The following is a 15840-nucleotide window of genomic DNA, read 5'->3' as shown; positions in this document are numbered from 1 at the left end:
AAACAAAAAAAAACACTTCAAAAAAGGAACTGTCAATATTTTCCTTCAAGCACAAAGAACAATGTTTGGGAAGCTATAAAATTTAATTACCTAAAAATCTTCTGGGAACATACTGTCATCTTTATGGCTTACTGTGTGTATATAAATTACATTCATTAATTAAATACTGCATCATCAAAGTCATTGCCTAGCAAGAACTAATAACACTTWCCTGTTAGCAAAACACCCTGCCCAGCAAAACAACCATCTATTAAAGAAAAGGGCTCATCCTATCCTGCTCCTGTTAGCAAATTTTCATAGGTTAGAAATCTTGTGAAGGAAAGGAGGCTGAAAGTGATTGAATTCTAAAATTATCTTTGCTGGCTGCACTGGGCTTAGGGCCCCCAGTAGTTGTATCTGCATTGCTGCTGGTTGCTAGMAAAACTCAAGAGACAGAAGCAAGTAGAATAAGGAAATAGAAATTAATTTATTTATTGCTGCAAGCAAGAAAAGGAGGTCTGTGCACAGGTGACAGGATGAATGACAGGCTACCAGAGAGTAGCAAACTCCAGATATTGTCTTTATCAACCTTCAATTCCAAACTCATCCTCCCTGGCTGGGATTTGAAGGGGGGGAAAAAAAGTAGATAAAATGGTGAGGTGTAGGGTGTTTGTTTTGGTTTTGGATTTGGTTTCAGTTTCCTTTTAACTTTAGCACGCCATTCATAGAGCAGTTTTCCCATGTCTTGTTCTGTGGTTGTATCCAGTGTGACTCACCCCAGGCTTTCAGCAGAGGGTGAATTCAGATTTCCACACGGGGATAAGCAGAGGACAGACCAATTCCAGTCATTATTTCGGTGACAGAAGCTCCACACCATCCTTTCTCTATAGCCAGAGACTTTCCCAGACCTTTTTCACCAAATGCTTTCATGATGTGGGTGCCTGCCAGACAGAGAGGTTCAGGTCTGCGTGGTTGGAAGGACAAGGAGGACTGGTRCATCCTCACCAATCTGAGCACAAGCACTGTGATTCCCGAGAAAGGAGAATTCCTGCACAGTGGACAACAGTGGAGGCAGCTTTCAAATGTGAATTCACAACAGCAGCTGTTTATTTCAACTGCTGGGCCCATCAAATTGATCTTCAGCACACTCCCAGAAATCTGAATCTCTGCATGCTTAGTTTGATCTAGCTCAGATTTCAGGCAAATTGTGTTCTCAAGCTTGGAATTGAATCTGTGTTTAGGGTTTTGGAATATTAGTCCAGCAACCATTTTAAAAATGTCTTCTAGCTTTGATATTGTGTTTAATACTTTATTAAGTACTTGAAATCTCACTGGTCGCTTGCAACAAGGCTGTCTGTAAGATTTTTAGCTGATAACTAGAATTGTTTCAGCAAATAAGAAGTTCTAGACTGCTCATCAATGTTTTTGAGCAGATTGAGTGAGATTTTTAGCTGATAACTAGAATTGTTTCAGCAAATAAGAAGTTCTAGACTGTTCATCACTGGTTTTGAGCAGATTGAAATGCCACAGCAAATGGGGTAGATTCTAATAAACATTTGGATGAAAATGGTTGCTAAACTTGGCACTGGATCCTAAATCAAGTTTATTCCTCCCTAAGGATTATAGTGCCTAATTCACTCTGCTGGTGTTTTGATTTGTGTGAGGCTTGAGAGAAACCATCAGGGTTTTGGATTTCAGCCTTCCAGCCAGTATTTACAGATTTACAGCACTGGTTGTGTATGGAAAGGGTGTCTCCACTTAAACCATCCACAATAAGCACATAAAACTGAGATATCTCCTAGCTTTCACAAGCCTTACCCTATTCTAAAAAAAATATGTAAGAAACAGACAGAATTGATTTTTTTTCCTGGAAAAATGAAACCCTCCTAGAAGGTGTCCAGTAACTACATGTGCAATGTACTGCCTTGTGTTTTACTTGAGCTTTCATGAAATAGTAACACAGGATTATAGTTCTGACATTTCAGAAACTGTAAATTGAGAGGAATAGATTCTGTGTGAGATGTTAATCAATGGGGGCTTGCAGCCTTAAACACCTAAAGTTTACCAAAGTCACTAACTAGCAGGTAAATTAAATATCTGACTAATGCTTGCCAGAGCCAACTGAACTTTGATAARCCTTGGAAAAGAAAGATGCAGCTGATTCTGCAGTTGGTGAAAAATAATCCTAATTCAGGCAATCGTTCTGATGTAAAGAATCTGAAAATCAAGCAGGCTGTGTGAGTGGAAAAGGCCATACTCACACAGTAGAGCAAACAAATAATACCAAATGGATTGTTTAATCAACATGTGAGGCTTTTGGTTTTGTCAAGTGCCTGTATGGTTTGCATACATTTCTGAGGTTTGTTACTATCAAAATATACTGCATACTTTAAAAAATAGAAGTTCATTTATTGGAATTGCTGACAAGCACTTCTAATGTTGTGTCTTAAAATTTTCTAGGTGAAAAGCCCACCACTTTGGATCCAACCATTTCTGAATGTGAAATTTTATTAACTTTCTGTAATGCCTTTAAAAACTATCAGCTGCTTTGGAAATATCTGCCTCTGATATCATTGTCTAAAAATATTAGCAAATGACTGTCAGAAAGATTTTATTTTTTTTTTTTTCTGAAGGTATCCAGTGAAGTCTGTTAGACTAACCAATTATAGGAAACAATGCAATTGGGAAAAAAAAAAGCTCAGAATTTAGAGAAAAGCCATTTCCATTTCCAGCAGTGRTGGCCTCTCGGGGATCTCAGTCATCAAATTGTCTTGTACTTGTAGCCTCTTGAATTATCTCATATAGACAGATGGAACTGGAGTATTATTTAGTTTTCCAACACCAGGCTTTGCAGTGCTGCAGTTTGCTCACTTGTGAATGCAGGGTAAAAGTAGGTTTTTGTAAGGACACAGTCCTCATGTGGTGCCCAGGGTGTGGGATTGCTGTTTCTAAAGCAGTTAGAACATCATTGAAAGCATCATTGGGAAAGACAGAAGTGTTTAAATATACATTTTTTAAATAAGTAGGACAGTAACATGTGTCTCAGTTAATTTATATCAAACTCTTGCCTGAGTAKGGTATCACACAGGTTACTCTGCTGGATGCTGGCCTCTGTCATGGAAAGAGAATCTTCTGATTTCCTCRTCAAACAAGAATAAAACCCCTTTCTTTGCTTTGTTATAAAGAATTATCTTGGTTCAGTTTTCTCCACATCCTCTCCTTTGTAAGTGGACAGAACATCAGACCTTTCCCTGAGTAAGGCAATAGTGCAGAGTGTTGACAGAGATTTGTATTTTGTATTCTCACCTCGAGGCCACATTTTAGGGACTGTCCCATTCCTCAGTGCTCAAAGAAAATGCTCTCACTATGAGAGAATGTTTTATCACGAGTGATGCTGTGGGCTGAGCCCTCCAGCCACCCATCTTCATCAGAATGCACTGAGACTCTGATGTTCCTGGAAATGCACCCAAAAASTCCAACAGAATCTTAAACAGGTGGGAAAGAATAATGGCTTGTCAGTGTAGGAACACTGATCATCCCTGTCATGGGAGCAGCCACTTTTAAGGCAAGAATTGCTGGCACTTGTCATTTCTGCTCAGGGACAGCGATAAAAAGGATCCCTGTGACCACTGTGCTGCTGAGCAGATGAGAGAATACTCTGGATCAACCTTCAGAGGGAACATTTTGGAGATCTTTATTTAGGTTTGGAACTGCTTTAGGTCTGGTTGGTAACTGGAAAAGACAATGGAGAAAGGATGTGCTTCTGTCCAGTTGCTGAAGGCAGGGAAGGTCTCTATTATTATTAYTATTATTTAATASTTCTTTGTGTTTGAAACAACATCTSCTAGGGGCAAACTGCTACTTGCAGTCTACCTTAAAAGTAATAATTATTAGGTGAGAGAAGAGCATGGTTTCCTCAAGACATTTGAATATTTCTGCATGCAGACAGGGCAGTGGCAGCTGTTCAAAGGTGGTGCATGGCTTGTCTGACCTCCTATGCCCTCAGGGCTCCCTGAGTTTCTCCCTGCTATAAAAGTTTCTCACTTTGCAGGCAATGCCCTGCAGCTTCAGAAAAGCATCTTTTTATGCACATTTTKGTTCATTCCCATGTCACAGGGAGTTCACAGAAGTACCTCTGCTCTCTGCCTGGCAAGATAYAACACCCCAGAGCAGGGGACAGATGGTTCTGTGCCATGGGAGCAGCACAAGAAGCACCCAGGAGGCTGTCAGGGCTCTGGTGAGGGCACTCTGCAGCCTGAGGGAGCAATCAGGGCTATAATCAGGGCTGCAATCASCAGCAGGGCTTGTCCAGAGCAATCAGGGGGTCAGGCTCAGCCCCCTCACAAGCAGAAGACACAGTTATTACAGAGCACCAAGCCCCACTGCTTCCACCCTGCCTTCCACAGAGGCAAAAACAAACACAGCCTTAATTGATTCATTTCCCARGGCAACARCTCAATCAGTATCTGGTGCTGAGAKGAAGGAAAGGGCTGGGTTGGATGTATGCAAAGAATAACAGAAGATGAAAATAAATATTAGAGGTGGGGACAAGGTTCYCAAAGGAAAATCCCTCGGGAGGTGCTGGAATTAACTCTCCGGTTTGAGCTTTTAATAATTTCTGTGATAGCATGGATGCCATGGGAGTCTAAATGTATAAATGAGAAAACAGGCTGATAGATTTCTGTTCTCTTCTTCACTACCACTCTTTTAGCTCTCAATCTATACCTCCAAACCAGAAACATCTTAATAAGTTCTTAACTAACTTTCTGGGGGAACAGGTTTCCTTTCTCTTTCTATCCAACTCCCAACATTCATTTTCGTATTTTATCCCTTGAAGTTTAATATCAGATTCTTGAAGTTTAATATCAGATTCTTGAAGTTTAATATCAGTTATTTTTATTGGAAATCAGAAATGTATATAATATACCCCTAAACAGAACAAGAAAGAGAGAAATTGGTTCTAGGGGGGAATTATCTTCAAGTAATCCAAAGGTGTAGCTCTGCCAAYGCATTTTTCTTTAAATTTGCATACTATACAGAAGAGCAATTTTCAGTGTTACTAAAGGAAACAGCTAAAAGACTACAAATACAAATGCCTGAATAACTTGTTGTATAGCTAGAAAATTACTATTATTATTTATTACAGATGCTTACTCAAAACATAGTGGGAAAACTGAGAACAAAATACGCAAATCATTTGTTTAGGAATCAAGTGYAAAAGAAATTCATGCTGTCCTTAATATTTTTCCTATGAAATATTTTAAATGATAATGTGCTATATTTTAAATTGTTATTTATGCTGTATTTTAAACCACGCAATTTAAAAAAAACATAATTCAAATTACAATTAAYAGGAAAGTAGTTCCAGATATTAAAATTGAGATTAAGAGCTGTGGGTTATGATAATCTGAATGATAATTAAAGTAGCAACAAGAAAGTTTTTGTGGCAATCTAATTTCTTTTGCACTATTAATTATGCAGATACTTGTTGTTTTAACCATGGAAATTAATGACAGAGAAGTAACAACAAAAGCATACAAATTCCCCAGTTCCAGTGGCATTTACCCAGTTCATTGTGAGAATACAAAGCAACTTGATCTTTTAAGACTTTGGATTTCAAGGCTTGAAAAATCAGTGGAAAAGAAGAAGCAATCAGTGAAAAAGTTGTCTAAAGTTCAAAAACGACACCTTATTTCACATGTCAGCTCCCCACAAGCTTTTTACCCCTGCTGGCATAGGAAACCAGTTCAGATGTTGGCATAGAGGAGGGAGACTACGAAAGTTCTTCAGCTGGCAATRTAGTCACTAAAGAGTTTTTCCTATCCAGTTCAGGCTTATTGGTGCTAATATTGAGYAGAAATTACCCTGGATATGGAAGGATCTATAACTACTTTCCCAGTGAAGTTGTGGAGGTTCCTAGTTAGAAGCTGTCTCTTTTATTGAATTTAGTGGAAACAACTGAGAAAATTAATTGGAGTAAGTGACAGCAAAGCTTTTTGCAGCACCAACAGTCTAAAAAAATCAGTTTAATTGACTGAGTTCTCCAAACTTCTCCAAGTACTCCAAACTTCTCATGTCCCTCCCCTTTTATCCCTATTGTGAGTGGGGAGAGCAGCCCCTGTAGAAATGCTGCTACTTTTACARTGTGAAAATGAGAGCACTGCTGTCCATTGGGTATGATAACAAATAGAAAGGAACAAGGAACTTTTTATTTCTCACTGTGCCAGCTCCTGGACTAATTTCCCAAGAGCCCACAAAGCAGGGAATATGGACAGATCCTAATGGATCCATCCTAATGGGACTAATGGAAAAAATTATCAGCACATCCTTTCACACGGTTGTTAGTGTGGGATGAGAATTATGCCATTTAAAAAAAAAAAATCTGCATTCTGTAGCCCAAAACCCACAAGGTCCATCAGAATAACCAATATTTGTGTGTGAGATCATTGCTTTCTTTGTTATTTTTTTCTAGCACCACTGTACCAAGAAATGGATTGGATAGAGGTAAAATTGTAGTGTTGAAAATAAGTGAAACTGGAATGGTGCTGGCCAATGTTTGAGGTCCTTGGTGATGGCTGGTGAATTCAGAAGGGCAGTGAGTGAAGGAGAAACAAGAAGTGTCAACAAATGCTTCCATTGGCACCAGCTCAGCTGTGCTCAGTGCTGGTTTTTCTGTACCTGTTATTGGGAGTCAGTGGGAGGCAATCACTGCAAGCCTCTGTAAAGCTGGCTGCTAATTGAAATCCAAATTTAGTTCAAGAAGAAAAGGAAAAACTCAAAATAGGTCTATGAAAGAGATGAAGTATCACGGGAGTTATCCTAGCTAAGTGCAATTTTTGGTAAATATAGGATACATGCAAGGCAATCTGAGGACTAATTAAAAACATTAACAAATGGAGGCCACTGGCCATGTGTCTTCTGTGTTGTGTTTTGTTTGAAGTGCACTTTAATGCAGATGGGATTGTTGAGGGCACTCTGTGCCTCAGTTTCTTCAGGTTTGCCCGTACTGAAGGGGTCCTCAAAGATTACTTGTGTCAACTGAATTATCTAGGGCATTATAAAATGAGAAAAATACGACTTTTTTATAGCACTGGGATTCCAAAGTAAATTGAACCCTATATTTAAATGTCAATTAAAATCAATAATGCTCAAGGATGCAGGAAATTTTAAAATGTTACTCATGATAATCAATGTAATAGAAAAAGACTGTCATGAGAAGTTAAAAACAAAATAAAACAAAGAATTACTTTGTTTATAATCTAGGTCTGAATCTGTGTTTTCAGCTCAGCATTTATGAACTTCTAGTGCTCAAGCTAACAATAAAAATGTGTGAAAACGGMGATATCGCAGGCATTTTATCCAATACTCAGTCTCTGATACTATAATATATGTGTGTAATTCTAWACTTAGTTCTTCAAAAGAACATTTAGAACTTCACACATTCAGACTTCTGTATGAACAGAGACCTCCAATCTTGGCAGATACTCAGAGCAGAAACTGCTTTTCTCTGCTCTTCAAAAATGTTCTGTGGAGTAACAGCCACGTGAGTTTTGCAAGGATGTTGAGCAATGCTTCTTTTAAAGCAGTTAAATCATAGTCCTGTCTGTATCCTGCTTTATCAGCTGAGAACACCCAAACCTTGGAGTGAAACCCAATTTCTCTTCAAAAAGAAATAATAGAGCACTCAAGTCTGCACTCCCATCTTCAAAAATTAATTTTTCTCTATTCACCTACACAAATTGTCTCTCTGAAAAAGAAAAAATGAGGTCTTTTTGTCRGCTGCCTCTGGTGTTTCATGATCCAACCCATCTCCGTCACCTTTCTCAACACAGACCTTAGGTAAATTTGAAGCACTGAAAGTTGGGGAACTCTACTTTGTTTTCAAACTAAATACTGAGATCTGTTTCATGTGTGGATATGAGAAACAATCAGACTGAAATCAGAAAGTAATGTCAGTAGCAGAAGCTCTGAAGCAGTTTTCAGATATGACAAAAATGTAGAAAGTAACAGACTGTTTACCACTTTCACAAATTAATGAAAATAATTACTCATCATCTGTTCAAGAGTTTTTTTCTGCAATAGAAAAGTGAGTTTGGCAATATACTTAGTGGCACAAAATTCTGTGCTCTTTCTGACAAATAACGAATGAGGTCAAATAGCTGTATTTGTCTTATGTGGACTGAATGAGCTAAATTGTTTCAAAATTCTGAGAAATCTGAAATTCTGACAGGCGTGAAATTAGCCCACAGTGCATGTTCACATGCTTATCAAACCAGTAATTGTCAAAACAAAACCCCAGCAAAATGACTGAACATGTGAATTGGCAAACCTACACAAAAGTCAATATTTTATTACCACCACAAAAGAGACTTTAAAGCTATTCCAAAACTGTATTTTTCAATTTAGTGTACAAGGCAGAGGAAAAAACAATAACANAAAAAAAAAAAAAAAAAAAAAAAAAAAAAAAAAAAAAAAAACAACACCAAAACCCTGAAGCAAGTGATTAAATCCATCTTTACTCAAGAAAGACATGAAGTACTTGTTTCAATTTAGACAGAGTATTAGCCTGAAGAAAGTCAATACAACTGTTCACATAMGGAGCTGAAGAATGTGAACAAGAAGCCCAGTCTTGTCCCATAACTGTAAACAATATATTTGTCATCTACACAGCAATCATTATTTTAATATATTTCATTTAAAAACACATCAGGCTTGCCTTTTGATGCTGGAACAGCTATGTAATAAATCCAGCAGCTCTCAGACGAATTTGTACTCTCAGGGTAACTGCAGGTTTGACAGATAAAATATTGAAGCTGAGATGTTAAATATAAGCTTTTTAGTATTAGTCCAAAAAAAAAAAAAATGTCCTTTGAGATCACATGAGCAATGCTTGAGAGTGGCTGCCTTACAGAGCAGCTCCCTTGTATGCCCCTTGGAAACTCATTTCATAAGTTCTTAACTTTTTTTTTTTTTTTTTGTTTTCTTTTTTTTTTTTTTTTTTTTTTTTTTGGAGTGAGCAGTGAGCAAAGGTGTCTTTAAAATTTGGAACAGGACCAATTTAGAACATAACAAACACCTCAAAACCTAAACTTTTACGGTGCTGGGATAATTATATAACTGTGAGACAAGGAAAAAAATAAGGAGTGGTAGAAACTCTCAGGTTACACATCTCAAGTGTTGCAACATCTAAACTGTATGGCATGAATACATAGCAATACAGAACCTGTCTCTTTGTGACAATATTCATAATATTCATATGGACCCTCTCCATCCTTCTGAGTATATTTCTCCATCCTTCTGAGTATATTGTCCTCCAAAAAGTTCCTGTTGAACCAGGAAGGCTGCAGGTGCTACTCCTTGACTTTTTTTCTCTTTTAAAACAGAGTAACCTTCCAAAGCACTTTTGGAGAAGTAAAGGGGGCAACTTTTACAAGCATGTTCTTCTTTTTGAAGCATTTAGGCAGGATTAGCTTTCCATGCACATGCATGTGTGCAGAACTGAATCTCCTACRTAAATTCCAGTGTCTAAAGGAATGATATAAAAGTGTATGATCTAAGAGTTCTAAAAGTGTATGATTGAAATATTCCATTATATTTCTTTCCATTGGAGCTGATGGAGTATKAGTGTTTTCAAGAGCAGAACTTGATATTCTGCTTTCAGCACCTTTTCATTTGTGTGAATTCAACACAAGCATATCAGGAACCCAGAAAATTTTGTCTCTGTTTTCCTTTCAGTTTTTCAGTTTAGTRATTACACATCCTCCCCCAAATTATTATTTTGTTCTTATTCCTCCTGTACTTTCTGGAAATAATTTTTGAAAATCGCTTGTGGCATCTCCAAAAGCATCTGAGGTTGCAAAAGAAGCTTCTCTCCATGTTAAAAGAAAAAATGCTAGAGTTTTGCATGATCTGATCTGAATTGTTGGCAGTAGGATCAGACTTGTAATGGCTGCTTTTCTTTTTCAGGAAAGCATAGATTTAGGTGAGATCATGTTTTCCCTTTGCTACTTGCCTACTGCTGGGAGAATGACATTGACAGTCATCAAATGCAGGAATCTCAAAGCAATGGATATAACAGGCGCATCAGGTGAATCAAAATTTTTTTTTAAATAACAAGGCAGAGCCTATTCAGGCAGGGGATGAAAAAGAACTTGTGTTTTGTGTGTTTTGCATGGCTGTGGTGTGGAAGCAGCAGGAGAATGGATACAGAACATGTTTGGATGTAGCTCCTGTCTTTGGTCTGGCAGCCAGTGTTCAGAATGCCTGGTTTACATTTAAAATGTAAAATGCGTTTTATCATGCTGTATCATATTTTACAGCAGGATAAACGCAGTGTTTGCCAGGAACACTCAAATACATGCATTTTTTTTAACTGTCCAACACAAATTCCCTCACCAAACGTTGTCCTTACGCTACACATCTGAACGGTTTCGAACGCAAACGCGTAAACTGATTTTCTGTCGCTCAGACCCGTATGTCAAAGTGTCGCTGATGTGCGAGGGGAGGAGGCTGAAGAAGAGGAAGACCACCACCAAGAGGAACACRCTGAACCCCGTTTACAACGAGGCCATCATCTTTGACATCCCCCCGGAGAAYGTGGACCAGGTCAGCCTCTCCATCGCCGTGATGGATTACGATCGGTAAGCGCAGCTCACACCACTCCTGGGCACTGCTTTCTGCCTTCTGGAGCTCACGAGCAGCTTCAGTGTCACAAAAGATAAAGCCCTGGGGTCTCCTCCTGGAGAGGTTCAAAGCTTCCACACCTTTTAGAAGGTGGCATTTTTTTCTGTGTTGTAAATAAGTGGAATAAGGAAGAAGTATCGCTCAATCTTCTTTCCTGTCTTTTCCAATACATTCCTGTCTGTACCTGGGGGCTGGATTATGTAAAATCTTTATAAATCAGGTATATCTTCCTGCTTAAAAAAGTCCTTCACACCTCTAATTCCTATTTAAATAGCATCTAGAAGGAAAGAAAATTTGAATGACTAAAAAAGAATTAGGTTCTAATTATGTCACTGAATGAAGTCATAATTAATTCTTCCATTGATTGGGTAAAATAACCTTTCAATATGTAACCTTTGGGTTCAGACCTCACTGGTAACATGTCCAAACCCCAATTAGTTATGGCCTCACAGAGAATTGACATGAAGAGGGTCCTTCTTAGAGTGGCTGAAGGGCTGCAGGCTGAACAAGGCATTCCCCACCATTTTCCCTCACTTTCTTCTCTCACAAACTTCAAGCATGTTTTCCTCTCAGATAACTTTGTGTATTATGATCCTTTTCCATCCTCATGTCCTTTGGGTTGTAACCTTTTAATGGCAAGGGTTATGTTTTCATTGTTATTTTTATAGCTRCTGGAAGCACTCTGGTAGTGGCTGGAGGTTTTTGATGTTACCATTACAGGRTTTAATATTACTATACTGCCATTAAAACTAATATCTGCAATAAATGATGTGAAAACGCTGGCCGTGTGTTCTGTGCCACACTAAACCAGTAAACAGAATTTTATAACAGATGTTATTAAAGCTATTTTTTTATTAAAAATAAATTCTGCCTCTCTCCAAYTCTCAGAGTAGGGCACAATGAGGTCATTGGAGTGTGTCGGACAGGAATCGATGCCGAAGGGCTTGGAAGAGATCATTGGAATGAAATGTTGGCTTACCCACGTAAACCAATAACCCACTGGCATCCTCTAGTAGAGGTAAGGAGTAGCAAAACTTTCTCCTTGGTATTGAATGTTTTTATCCCTCATATTTATGGGCTTCTGAGGATCATGAAAATCAATGCAGCACCTGTAGATCAGGCACAAGTTCTTTAGCACAACTTTAATCTTGTTGTGTGGGTTTATTTTTCACTTAATAGGGCCTTTTGAAAAGCTTCCACKATGCTCTGACAGCACTGTAAGATTGCATTAAGACATTTAAAATTTCCAGAGATTATGATAAAGAGCTTACAGCTACTTAGAAAGGTTCATTTGCAAAAAAAYTCAAAAGCACTCATTTCCTATTCAAAAATCTCTAGCAAAAACTGGTGTTGCTAAAACATTCCTGCAGAACTGGCCTGCAAATTAGACTAAATTGTGGCAACATACCAGCAGCTCCCTTCAGAGCTATTCAATGGACACTTTCTGGAAGCTTATTCAGATGTGGAGGTGATTGTATCCGCAATTCCCTGGGCTTGGACTCCCTCCTCAATCTGCTGGTGTTCTGTGCACAAAATCCTCACAGCTTTGGATTCAGAAAGATGCACACTGTACCTTAGGATGCAGAAGGAATGCAGAGGAACTGTTTGGTCCATGACAAAAGCAATCTGTGTACAAAAATTAGCTTCTTCCTGAGGCACCACAGGCCATTGGATGTCCCCACTCTGCAGGACGTGGTTCCACAACACATCCTGTGACAGCAAAAACAGGATGCAGGGTTTTGGTAGAACACTGAGAGGAGCGTGGGGGTGAGGAAACTGTGTCAAGGCAGCAGAAAAGTGCCTTTTAGAGTTTCATGGCTCTGTCTGGTTGTTGTAAGTTTGGAGACAGAGGTACCAACCCTGCTGGTGAAATCAACACACTCCTGTGAAACGAGTCACAGGGATTTTTTAAAACTTCAGAAATTTTCTTTCCATTATTAGTTCTGCTGGACACTTTGATGCCAGAGACTTTGATCCAGAGACTAGAAAGTATCTAGATGTGATTTGGATTCTTTTTTGAGAGACTCTCTCATCCTCTGAAATAAGTGTGATGCGCAGCCAGATATGATGACATTTGTAAATTGTAAAAATGATGCTTTTCTTGCAGCTGCCTGGCCGAGCAACCAGTTTTGATAGCCAGGGATCGTGCTCCTCTCCAAAACCACCTCTTACACCCTAGGGAGCAGCAGTGGATTCCTCATGGTCAGCTCCCAAACCTCCCTCGTAGCTCACATCTCCATCAACAGAAGGTTCGGCTTCCGCGGWTGAACTGKATCCGTATTTTTTTAATCCAAATMCATATTTTTCCTATTCTAAGTCTTACATGACARTTTATAGTAGTTTGTTCATGTGTGAATGAGGTTGACTCGAGTCAAAAAGAGCCCTTCYTCATGCAGATTCGTTCACCTGTTTTATCTCTGGCATATATCCAGTGTCATATCCAAGCAGTGTTTTGATGGGACCTTTTCTAAGGCAAAGAAATCAGAAAAAAAAAAAATCCCTTCAGCAATTCAAAACTACTGCAGCTTTTCACACCTAATTCTTTTGAGGGAGAGCAAATACTCATATATAGCTCATGTAGTAAATTCCTTCTAAATTGCACTAAATCCTCTATGACTTTGCAAGACAGCACTTCAAACTGAGTGTTGCACGAATAAAACCCRACTGTTGTCATGTTTTGGGTGTTTGGAAAAATCAGTTCATTCCTTGGGCAGGGAGGAAGGGCTGATCTRAAGCCCACTGGAGCTGGTGAGAAGGATCTTTTGGCTTCCAGGGGTTTTAGTCCAGCCCTTCTGGAAGAGGTGTGAGGACWGGATCTATGCAGTTACAACCTTCCAGCACTCATGACAACATCTCTTCACAAGCAAAGATGTAGGGCAGACGATGCTCAGAAGTAAAGGAATCAATTTAATGTGATTTATCTCTTCAGAAAATTGACCAAATATTGCAGTTACCGCCCAACATTTCTGTGATTCTCGATTTCATGCGACAGACAATGATTTCTTTGAGGTTATTTAGACTGAGTGCATAGCACACATGGAATTTAGTTTCTGGTTGCTGGCTGGATGCCTCTAGAAATAAGTTCTAAATATGAATTGGAGATGTGTTTTCTGCCAGTATAGGGGGAGATAAACTGAAATGTGACTATTTTACGATCAAATGAACTCATTAAAAAACACAGTGACAACAAATGCAAAAAAAATACTCTTGGCTGTAGTCAGATGCTTTTAAAACAAGAGAACTGGATATTAGTTTGTGGATTTATCTCTAAACACTGAAGTTTACCTCAAACAGATAATCAGATATTTGCTTTCTTGTTTTCCTTTTCTTTCTTTTTCTTTCTTTCTATGAAGAGTGTAACAAGCATTGCGTGATCGGGTCTGAGATTTTGAAAGCTGGACTGTGATTAGAAAAAAGTTGTGGTGGTGGCACTTCTTGTATCTTTGCAATATACATAAAAAAAAACCTGAGGAGATAGTGTTTTCCAAAACTACATTTTGGGAAAACAGCAGAMAAACACCAACAAGAGATTGATTTATGACAAAGAAACAAATTTTGAGAATTAATCTAAACATGAAAGGAAACGGCCATTCTGGCAAACTTCCAAAGAGCTGTTTTGGGCTGGTTTTAGCCTGGCTGACAAAGATTTTTCTAAAGATCCAGTCCCTCCACTGACTGATCTCTARGACAGCCAAACCTGCCTCGAGGTGTCTTAACTCCTCCAGRAAAGTTAGCAAGGCTGRWCTGACCWTTACAGGTCAAAAAAGGAGGMAGCTTTTACAYCTTGCCTCCTGTGCCTACGAACACAGAAAGCCAGAAAAAAAATATAAAAAATCAATCTTTCAGACAGTCTTTACAAATTAAAATGAAAAAAAAAAAAAAAAAAAAAAAAAAAAAAAAAAAAAAAAAAAAAAAAAAAAAAAAAAAAAGGGAGAAAAAAAGAAAGAAAAAAAGGCAAAAAAAAGAAAAAAAAGGGGGCAAAGACAAGACTCCAGCCCAAGTTTGTTTCAGGCTGTTATTCACAGCCTTGAGGCAGAAATGTTTTCWCCCAGAGAGGATTGGTAATGCCGAACACTGATCCTCCCTGCTTAAGATTGTATTTCCATCACCATAAATACTGAGCAGCCTTGCAGAATTTCATCCCTCCATTTGCTCTGGATGAGTMATTTTTTTAATAGGAGAAAAAAGTCTCATCTGCGAAGGTGGTTTTTTTTCCTCCTGTCATTGTTATCTTAACAAAAATCTGTGGCCTAGATCATTTTCAACATGATTCTGCAAGGCTGATAGAGAATATATATATATATATATATATATATATATATATGTGGAGATTGAAGAACTATTTTGTGTATACATTTATCTTAATATAAATTACATCTGCAGTGGCCTTTGTGGCCTAGAAAATACTTTTTGTAATGTGGTACTGTAACAGTTAACTAAATATTCTTTGCACTTTTTTGCACCTGATATCCAAAAAGCGAACAAATTCACGATCAAATGTAGCATAAGTGTTCAGCAATGAGCAACGCATTTTTATCTATTTTRTTGTTCTGAGTATTCTGTATGTTTCATCATAGGTAATAAGGTATTTCAAGATTAATTTTCTTAAATTTTAATTGTTGTCGAATACCAAAGGCTCAGTTAGTGCCCCCTTGTTGTGTTATTTTTGGAATTGTTAATAACAATAGTGAATGACTTCTGTGTCTAAACTTGATTGATGGGTGCTCTGCATCTAGGAGCAATCAGGCTGCAAAATCATCAGGAAACCTAACTTTGAAAATGATCCCCTAAGTAATTATATTTAGTCCCTTAGCAGTGACTCACAGAATTAGTGAAAAAGATGCTTTTTTTCTCCATTGCTTTCTCAGCTATCTCAAAAGGCAGRATATGTATTTAGCATATCACCCATCCATTGGCTTTAGAGCCTGGGTCCCAGGTTACTCCGAGCAACATCCCAGAAGCACCAAGGATGAGCTTAGCACAGTTTAAGTCAAGGAATACATTGCTTGATGTATTTATTTATTGAGGAATTTGAAATATTTTCATTTGGAGAAGTTGCAAGTTCCCTGCTCCCATCCTGATTTTTTTTTTCTGCTTATCCACATTTTTCCTATATCTCACACATTAGCCTAATTTGGGAAAAAAACTTGCAAAAAGTTGGTGTAAAATATATTGTAG

General features: G+C 38.2%; 1 protein-coding gene across 1 annotated transcript in view; it reads left to right on the top strand.

Moving 5' to 3' along the window:
* Positions 1-14127, top strand: part of SYT10 (synaptotagmin 10) — a 33730-nt gene extending 19603 nt beyond the window's left edge. The window contains exons 4-7 of the mRNA XM_057384699.1: positions 9946-10066; positions 10448-10619; positions 11551-11680; positions 12770-14127. Of these exons, the coding sequence (XP_057240682.1) occupies positions 9946-10066; positions 10448-10619; positions 11551-11680; positions 12770-12841 (495 nt within the window). The 3' untranslated portion in view covers positions 12842-14127. The remainder of the gene's footprint in view (positions 1-9945; positions 10067-10447; positions 10620-11550; positions 11681-12769) is intronic.
* The last annotated feature ends 1713 nt before the right edge of the window (positions 14128-15840 follow it).

Source organism: Malurus melanocephalus, unplaced genomic scaffold, assembly GCF_030028575.1.
Source record: "Malurus melanocephalus ecotype Western Australia unplaced genomic scaffold, MMel_1.1 scaffold_736, whole genome shotgun sequence".
NCBI lineage: Eukaryota > Metazoa > Chordata > Aves > Passeriformes > Maluridae > Malurus > Malurus melanocephalus.
This window is presented reverse-complemented; position numbering and strand designations above follow the sequence as displayed.